General features: G+C 39.1%; 1 protein-coding gene across 8 annotated transcripts in view; it reads right to left on the reverse strand.

The window, feature by feature from the left end:
• Positions 1 to 9,537, reverse strand: part of col16a1 (collagen, type XVI, alpha 1) — a 95,583-nt gene that overhangs the window by 42,366 nt on the left and 43,680 nt on the right. For 7 of the 8 annotated variants that reach the window (XM_047816393.1, XM_027133825.2, XM_027133826.2 and 4 more), the window contains exons 9-17: positions 3,827 to 3,859; positions 2,581 to 2,616; positions 2,250 to 2,300; positions 1,783 to 1,818; positions 1,589 to 1,624; positions 1,429 to 1,467; positions 1,152 to 1,214; positions 545 to 589; positions 336 to 431 (exon numbers count right to left, since the gene is read on the reverse strand). In XM_047816393.1, the coding sequence (XP_047672349.1) occupies positions 336 to 431; positions 545 to 589; positions 1,152 to 1,214; positions 1,429 to 1,467; positions 1,589 to 1,624; positions 1,783 to 1,818; positions 2,250 to 2,300; positions 2,581 to 2,616; positions 3,827 to 3,859 (435 nt within the window). The remainder of the gene's footprint in view (positions 1 to 335; positions 432 to 544; positions 590 to 1,151; positions 1,215 to 1,428; positions 1,468 to 1,588; positions 1,625 to 1,782; positions 1,819 to 2,249; positions 2,301 to 2,580; positions 2,617 to 3,826; positions 3,860 to 9,537) is intronic. The other variant, XM_027133827.2, reaches the window with a different exon arrangement.

Raw genomic sequence — 9,537 nt, forward strand, 5'->3', positions numbered from 1 at the left:
AGAACAGAGCTCTTTTAAAGTGCGCTAGAATGTATGGCATACAAATGCTGCAGCAATCATCTCAACATGGACTAGGGATGTTTCCAGCTTCTCGTCAAATCCATGCCGCATAGACTCAAGGCTATTCTGAGAGCAAAGGAAAGGACCAACCCGGTATTAGTATAGTGTTTCTAATAAAGTGACCCCTGAGTGTTCGTGTCTGTAATTAAGTAAAAGTGTTTTATTAGTTTCTAGAGAAATGATGAATATGTAATACAATGCACTACCTGAGGTCACAGAGGCGAAATCTAATAAGAAGGTGTGTGCAATAAAAGACCTAATGATTAAATGCTTACAGGTTTTCCTGATGTGCCAGTGCCAGGAGGTCCGGGAGTTCCTGGTAACCCCGGTTCTCCTGCAAGCCCTTCTGGACCAACAGAACCTGTGTTTCCCTTTTAAATCAGTCAAATCGGTTAAAATATATTATATGCTACAGTGTGAAAAGCAAAGTTTAAAATCAATCTTTAAATGTTAAAATCAATTGTGAAGGCTCAGTCAAGTTTACCTTCTGTCCTTTAGGACCCACAATACAAATAGATCCAGCACGACCCTAGAACAAGGCAGAGCGTTAAACCACTTTCCATGCCTACAGAGCCCTGCAGAAGTTATCTATTCGATCTAAAACAAGCAGGTCATCAGTGAAGGTTGGTTTAACCAGATAAACAATTTAGAATTAAAAAAACAAATTAAAACTGTACACATGTACTAAGCAGTGAATCTGTTAGCATACTTGTTTCCTAGGGAAAAAAAAAAAGATTAGGGTGTTTAAATCTTGCTTAATACGCTCCGACTCTCCATTTAAAAGAATCAATGAAGAAGAATTGATTTAGGGGCCTTTGTTGGTCTAAGGTAATCTATGAGGCATTAAAGAGATTTAAGTTCTAAAGAGATCTTGCTGAAGAGGGAACAGTTGGAAGAGAGCAGCTTAAATGGAGTGTAATTCCTTAGAACGCTTTCAAAAACCTGTGTACTGTGAACGTATGGATTTTAAAGACCATGGAGTGCTCACATTTAGGTAGGAACAAGATACAAAAAGTACTCAATGAATTTTTTATAGAAAAAAAGTCAAGACATTTGAAATAAAGGCGTTCCGGTGGAGATCGTCGACATACATCTTTCCCTGGATTTCCAGTAAGACCCTGGGATCCGACTTCCCCCTTCTGTCCTTTATTTCCCTGAGAGTAAAAAAGGAAAGAATGAATGTGAATTACATAATGACAGAGAGAGACAGAGAGTGAAAAGGCTTTGGGCTTTGTCTTTAAGATAACTAATCATTTTAATAGCTCCCCAGATCTTTAACTACGTCGAAATTCAATAAACCCTAATAACCATCAGACGTACAGTACACAAAGAAGAACAGCGCAAAACCATTAACGCTTTATTTTTCACCTTGATTCCTAAAGCCGCGTCCCAGTTTCCAGACAGACCCTGAAATATAAGCGAATAAGGAACAGTTGAATCAACCGGTAGAAACAGGATCAAGATATATCCCTCGGCTCAAGCAGAACCTCTCTAACAATCCATTGATTTCACAGGAGCACACACTTACCGGCTCTCCTTTCTCCCCCTTCACTCCTTCTGGACACTAAAACACAAGCACACAGGCTAAGCAATAAAAACAACAACAACAACAACAACAACAACAACAAAAAACACCCTCCTGTCCATCAGGGCGTCCTTTAATTATACACCGATCAATAGTGAAATTGAAAGGAAAGCAGTGGGGAAAGGTGAGGAACTTACTCGACCGGAAACTCCAGCTCCGGTGCAGTCCAGACCCTGCAGATGGATTAAAAGGATCATTGCATAGTGGTACAAAATGTAATCCGCTTAAAAAGTATTCTAATGTTTCCGACCAAGAGAAGCACAAAGACAGTTTAATATCCTCTCATGATCATCTCATAGCCTCCCATTAAGGAGATGGGCTTTGCTATTAATGTATCAGCATACAATGCCAAAAATAATGAAAGCTTGGAAAAGTCAGCGTATTCAAAGAGACGCTTTGGGAAAAAAAAAAAAAGAAAAAGAAAAAAAAAAAGAGCAGTCTCTAATGAGCCAGAGCTTAATGACGCCAAAACAAATGAAGCTCCCTGTGCACTCGTTGACTGGCTTGTCTAATCTCGGCAGGTCTGGGCCGTGAATGACAGCTGTGCTTTTTTGTGTTTTGCCAAATGCAAGTCAGTGATAGTGAACCAACTGTTAATTCTTACCCGCTCTCCTTTTTCTCCTTTCAGGCCACGCTGACCCTCTTCCTGGACGAGCTGAAACACAGCAGAGAACCTGATATAACACAACATGCAGAACACCCCCGATGTGGCCTGTGTGTATATGGATCGTGCTCGCACAAGCCGAGTGGAGGTGCATCATGCAGCGTGACTCCGTATTTCAAATCTCGAGCTGCAAATCCATCTTTCAGATTTCACCTCGTAAAGCCGCAATCATGGGCGGAATATGAACGAGTGGAATAACTGTCCCAAAGAGCGTTCATGCATATGGTGTAATACATGCTCGATATGTGGCAAACATTACTGTTATACCCACATTTTGATCCTCAGTGATCAACACGCAGCCTGCGCACTAGGAGAGAAAGTAAAAAACCAAATCATTTCATTTCTGAACACACGGCGAGTCAGAATTTCACATGTTGGACTGAGGATGGCAGTAAAGCACAGTTTAAAAACGAAGGACTGAGCAAAAAAATACGGCGCATATGAAGAGAGGGGTAAACAGCGAGGGAAAGGGTGGGGTAGGTGGTGGTGGTGGTAGGGGGGGTCCACTGGTGCGTCTCTTTAGCACGGCCTATCTCTCTCACGGGAGATAAAGATCAGTAAGAACAGCAGGATCCCTACGGCAGCTCTGGCACACGCCAGCTGGAGCAGTACACGGGCAGGAGGGGGCACATGTGAACTAAAGCAAGTCATAAATAGCCGACACTTACAGCGGAAGGCCGTAATTAAAACAAAATCTACCACCCGTCGTGCCAGTAAGTCCTTCTCCTAGACTAGGCTGGTACTGTAATGTATACTAACTGAAGCGAGCTAAAGCAAAGAGAGACAAGACAGCGAGATAAAACAGGCCTTTTCTTCACTCTCCTGGAACAAGTAGTGCTCTTACTAATCTCACCTCAACTCACCTTTCCAATCACACATCTGTAGGGAAGGAGGGGTAGAAATGTGAAATGTACCCTTGTACACATCGAGAGATAACTTTTCAGTGTGGTAATACAACGATCATCTAAAGCTAGCTACATAAAACAAGCAATTTTTTTAAATAAAAACCCCTCTTTCCTGGAGCGGTTGTAATTCATTAGGGTATGTTCACTTCCCATTGCGAAGGCTGTTTAATTCATCTGAAACCAGGTAAAATGCTTTCCCTCACTGAGCCATAAGTGATTGAGAGTCTACACAGCTGAAGTGCGAAACAGACTGACAGGAGATGTTTAGTATGCTAATTTGAAGCACTACTCAGTTATTGCACATGAGCGACAAAACAGGCAGGAAACCAGTGAGCCCCTGAAGATCGGTGCTGCATAATAACATACAAATCATTCCGCTGTCAGTGTATTATCTCAATTTTCAATCTCGGATGGTGTTCAAATTCTATCTCTTCTCTGCTGCGCCTCCATATTCAGCTTTCTGCTTCCCATTTATTCTGTATTACAGAGCAAGTCAAAGGTCTGCTGGTGTGTAAGGAAGAGCTTCCAGACTGAGCTCGCACTAATGGAGGCACATGTGGAAGATCCCTCGGATTAAATGTTGTTTCTGCTGGCTTGGTTTGTGAGACTTACTTTTTCCGCCAATTCTTTTGATCCATGGATTGGCTGTGAAAAAAAAATATATATATATGAGTAAGGGATAAATGAAGTCAAGGTTCTTAAAAAAATATAACAAAAAAAACTTCTTTGTTTATATATACTTAATAAACACTTTAATAGAAGATCTGAACCCTCACCCGATTATGTGGCAGCAGAGCAATGCATAAATAAAATGATCAAATCCGAGTCAAGTCTCGAGTCATGAATGTCAAGTCAAAGTCAAGTCGAGTCTTTTTTTAATATTTGTCAAGCAAATCTCAAGTCTCAAATTTGAGACTTAAGTCTGACTCCAGTCAAGTCGAGTCCCCCATCTCTGAATCATTTAACTCAAGTCCGAGTCAAGTCTTGAGTCATGAATGTCAAGTCAAAGTCAAGTCTAGTCTTTTTTTAATATTTGTGAAGCAAGTCTCAAGTCTCAAATTTGAGACTTAATTCTGACTCGAATCAAGTCGAGTCCCCCATCTCTGAATCATTTAACTCAAGTCCGAGTCAAGTCTCAAGTCATGAATGTCAAGTCAAAGTCAAGTCGAGTCTTTTTTTAATATTTGTCAAACAAGTCACAGGTCTCAAATTTGCGACTTAAGTCTGACTCGAGTCAAGTCGAGTCCCCCATCTCTGAATCATTTAACTCAAGTCCGAGTCAAGTCTCAAGTCATGAATGTCAAGTCAAAGTCAAGTCGAGTCTTTTTTTAATATTTGTGAAGCAAGTCTCAAGTCTCAAATTTGAGACTTAAGTCTGACTCGAATCAAGTCGAGTCCCCCATCTCTGAATCATTTAACTCAAGTCCGAGTCAAGTCTCGAGTCATGAATGTCAGGTCAAAGTCAAGTCTAGTCTTTTTTTAGTATTTGTCAAGCAAGTCTCAAGTCTCAAATTTTCGACTTAAGTCTGACTCGAGTCAAGTCATATGACTCGAGTCCCCCATCTCTGCTTTCTAGCATTCTCAAGAGAATGGCTAGTTGGGTTTGAATGAAGATCACGCTGAGAAGAAAAGCATCTCAGACCACAAAACACACAAACCTTGATTTCCTACTGCAGCAGAAAATCATATCAAGTTCCACTAATATCAACCAAGAGCAGGAATCTGAGGCTACGGCGAGTAACACTCAACCAAAATAAACATTTGAAGGCTTTTTAGATCTTCAACTGCCCAGTTTTTCTTCAGCCTTTGACGTGTTGTGCATTCTGAGCCGCTTTCCTGCACACCACAGTTGTAAAGAGTTTCCACATACAACCTTACTGTCAGATCAAACCAGCATCACTTTGTGTCAAATCTAGAGACTGTTTTATGTGAAAATCCCAGTACATCAGCAGTTTCTGAAATTCTCCATTCCATTTTATCTACATTCTGATTTTTTGATGAGAACATTGACAACTGAACCTCTTGATCTTTATCTGTATGATTTTATGCATTGGGTTGCTGCCACATGATTGGCTGAATGAATAACTGCATGAATGAATGAATGAATGAATGAATGAATGAATGAATGAATGAATGAATGAATGGATGAATGAATGAATGAGTATAGTATGTGCATAGGTGTCCCTATTAAAATGTTATATCTAATATACATATAAAAAGATTTATCATCATCACAAAAATGAAAAAGGATTCAAAGAATGAGGAGAAATTTTAAAAAGTTAAGGAAAGAAAAGAAAAAGGAGGAGATCAAAAGAGAGGATAAATAGAGGATAGTGTGATCCTATCTGTTACGACTGGCTACAGACCCGAGGAAACAGCTTAGCCAGTAGCCATGATTTTTTTTCAAGGTTTGATTAATTATCAGTATGAAATGTTACTTAAAATGACTCAGACACTTTTTTTTTTTTTTTTCATATGATGTGTTTTGATAACTAAACTCATGCACAAAGCAGCGAGGTAATAGACACAATGACAAATAAAGCTGAGCACCTAATCTCCAGTTCTGCCTGCAGGACCAAGCAACATATTAAGATCAAAGTAAAGCAACACACTCACACACACACACACACACACACACACACACACACACACACACACACACACACACACACACACACACACACACACACACACACAAATGCATACAGATTCTGCAGCAGAAGGCAAACAGTCCACACAGCTCCAGGCATGCACAAGACGGAAAACCTTAACGGTGATGTGTTGTGAACACATGCGCAAGGAATGTAGGCATTAATAATGCACCGCGTTTTGTTTAAGTCGGCTGCGATGATCTCACTCGTGCCATGCCGGCGTGGCAGCCCACGAGACGATTAATGTGACTGGGAATACATCAGTCAACAACACACCGCCTGCATCTCATTAACCCCAGACAGGCGTGAGTGTGTGTGTGTGTGTGTGTGTGTGTGTGTGTGTGTGTGTGTGTACAGTACACACTTCATGTGCTGTGCAACACTGAATGCCACATTCTAGCTTTTGGGTCAGGAACAACAGCGAACATGTGTGTGCATGCATCCAGTGCAGAGGCAGCTGACACGTACACAGGATTGTTTCCTTTTAAAAATTGCCAGGATATAAACGTCACTTCCAGCAGGAGCTAAATTAACACTAATATCCAACAGCGATGGCAGGAAAAAGGGCTGTACGCACAGGAGAAAAGCTAAAACAAGCACAAACATGCACACAAAAAGCGTGTGCACACTGCCATGAAACACCTCGCTCCTTTCATTACGCTACAACATTCTCTCCAGATCAGGGGTCATCAGTTCCAGTCCTACAGGGCTACAGTCTAGCACAGTTTAGTGATTTATTTATTTTTTTCCTACTCAGCCTAGTATTTACCTGGTGAGTTCATTCATTGGTCCTTGATCAGGAAAATCACCAAACTGTGCTGGAGCCCCCTCTAGGACTGTGATTACTTTCTAGCAAAATGAGATTGAATCAATATGAAACGCAAAATGAAAAGCCAGTGAGCAGAAATGCATTTAAAATGCCCTAAAATAACATTTGGCGACTATTTAATGGGATCTAGATTTTTTTCCAGCGTAAGAATTTATGATGTCTGTTCTGTAATATGCTGTATATATATATATATATATATATATATATATATATATATATATATATATATATATATATATATATATATATATGGTGTTCTGGGGAAACCAATAAGATGTGACTGTGAATAGCCATAAATATGTAGGCAATTTACTTATTTTTAGATATATTTTTTACATTTCCATTTTAAATTAAGCTGGCAAAGGAAGACTGTTCGTCTCGATAAAAAAACAAAACAAAACAAAAAAAAACAACAATAACTTTCACTTCATCTTCAAGTAATGACATCATTCATACTGTATATGTGTGATGCAGCTACTACTACTAATCATCATCATCATCATCACCATAATTTTTGTTCTCCTTTTTAATAACACTATTAATACTAGTATTAGTACTACTTAGAATAAATAGATAAATAATAAATAGATATTTCCAATACATTTTATTTGGTATATCTTCTGCTGTTTGTGCAAAAGCCCTCGGTACACCAAAGCTCGGTTTCAGCAGCTCCTCAGTTCTCACTCTAGTCCATATGAGACTGTTCTCAGTTCAGTTAGTGGATTGTTGGAGTAACTGAAGAGTCAAAGAATTTATGACAAAATCTGACATCATTCTTAGGCATCACAGGATCATACACTCAGGTATATTTCGGGTCGGTGTGACTGTCAGGCATGACCGAAAATGAGCTGTGATTGACTAAACTGATCTGTAAAGATCGAGTTGAGCAATCCGAATCAGTCAATCCGATCTGATGAACTGGTACAACCGAGAAGAACTGATTCAAAAGAACGAGTTGTTCATGAGCCAGACGTTACTAGGTAAAACCTCGCTAGTGATTTCCTCACAAACCGAATGTCAAGTTGTATAGCTGTGTGACAGATTGTAAACACATACAGTGAAACTGACGGCAGAATGAATTTGATAAATGATCATTTAAAATGATAAAAACTTTACTTATGGTTGAGATACATGCAAAGAATCGATACATTTACTGTAGGTTTGTGGTTTTCACAACTATATATAAAAAATTGACTATAGGTTAACGTGTGAACTCGGGATCTGTCTGTACATACTGTATGCTGAGGCTTTTTTCCTCTGTTTTGGCTTCTACATGAAAGGGACATTTGATTTTCCTACCAAAATGCTGTTTTGTTATTTAAAACTATGTTTGAATTCATTTCAAGAATTTTTAAATTTCATTGTTACCGTTTATGTTTTTATATTTCTTCCCACAAACATGGGTTCAAGTGGTTAAGAATGTGTACTGTTTTCCTTGTTATAGGACATGATGGTTCAGTGGTTAAGGCTTCCGGTTACTGATCAGGAGGTCGGGGGTTCAAGCCCACAAGCTGCTGAGACATCAACGTTGGGTCCTTGAGCAAGGACCCAAGGAGCAAGGACTTCACCTGCTCCAGGGGCGCTGTACTATAGCTGATATACTATATACTATAGCCCTGCACTCTGACCCCAGGCTCATAATAACCTGGGATATGTGAAAACTTAAAGCATTTCACTGCATGTCATGTGTGTATGTGACAATTTGGATTTGTTAATGTGGTTCTGAAAAAGGTCTTTAAAATCAGGTGTGTTAACATCACGGCATCAACCTGTGCAAAAAAAGTATCGGCTGCAGATTTGCATGTCACAGGAATTCTCCGGGATTATGTTGATCTTCTTATCAGGTTATTACTCTGTGGTCTGTAATTTCTTATTAGATTATGTGCTTGCAAACATGTATTTTGTTTGGTTTTATTATTACGCTCTCATGTGAATGTGACGGATGGAAATTTTCGATAAGACCTGGGTGACACACATGTATTCATGTGTAACCATAAACAGCAGGTCCATCTTATCATCAGATCACACATTAATTCTTGCATTTGGCTTATTTTTGTTTGTTTTAAACCCTGTTGCCCTTTATACCGCCAAATGAGAGTAACATTGTTATTATTGGGGGATCTGACAGACCATTTTATGATATATTGTCACTTGTTTGCATTTGTTCTACATGGAGATACACTGTTCTTCAGGATTGTTTAAGATCTGGAATTAAAAAAAGTCTAAATTAAAAAAAAAATCTATATTTAATAAATATCTATAGCATTAATACAGCAAATAAGCAACAAAAACCAAGACTAGACGAGTACAGTTACATACTTCTGCTAAATTAATAGTCAATAGCACTAAAAGGAAATAAACTGCTTTGAGTTTTGTCACATTTTGAGGAAATCTCAGCTAAAAAAGCATGCTAGTTGTGAGACAATTTTCCTAAATAATATCAGATTAAGCTGTAAGGATTTTGTAACCCACTAACAGCAAACCAACAAGAGATATAGAGATAGAGTGATGCCGCCACCACCATGCTTCAATCAATACTGTAAATAGGGTTTTCTGGATGATGGGAAGTATTGGGGTGGTGATATACTGTGCATTGTAGTTCGCATTATGGCCAAGATGGTACATTTTAATCTCAGCTTTATCTGGGTGTTTGGGGAGTCTTTCCCTAACTGTCATGTCTGTCATGTGCTATCTTGCAAACTCCAAATGTCTTTTCTTTTTCTGGACACTCTTCCATTCACAACTTTCAGCCTGTAACAGCTTAACGTGGTTACAGTAACATATTATGTAAATCTGAAGGTTACTTAGTTGGACCAGATATAATTTAGTAGTTTCATGACAAA

This window comes from Tachysurus fulvidraco, chromosome 7 (genome assembly GCF_022655615.1).
Source record: "Tachysurus fulvidraco isolate hzauxx_2018 chromosome 7, HZAU_PFXX_2.0, whole genome shotgun sequence".
Taxonomy (NCBI): Eukaryota; Metazoa; Chordata; class Actinopteri; order Siluriformes; family Bagridae; genus Tachysurus; species Tachysurus fulvidraco.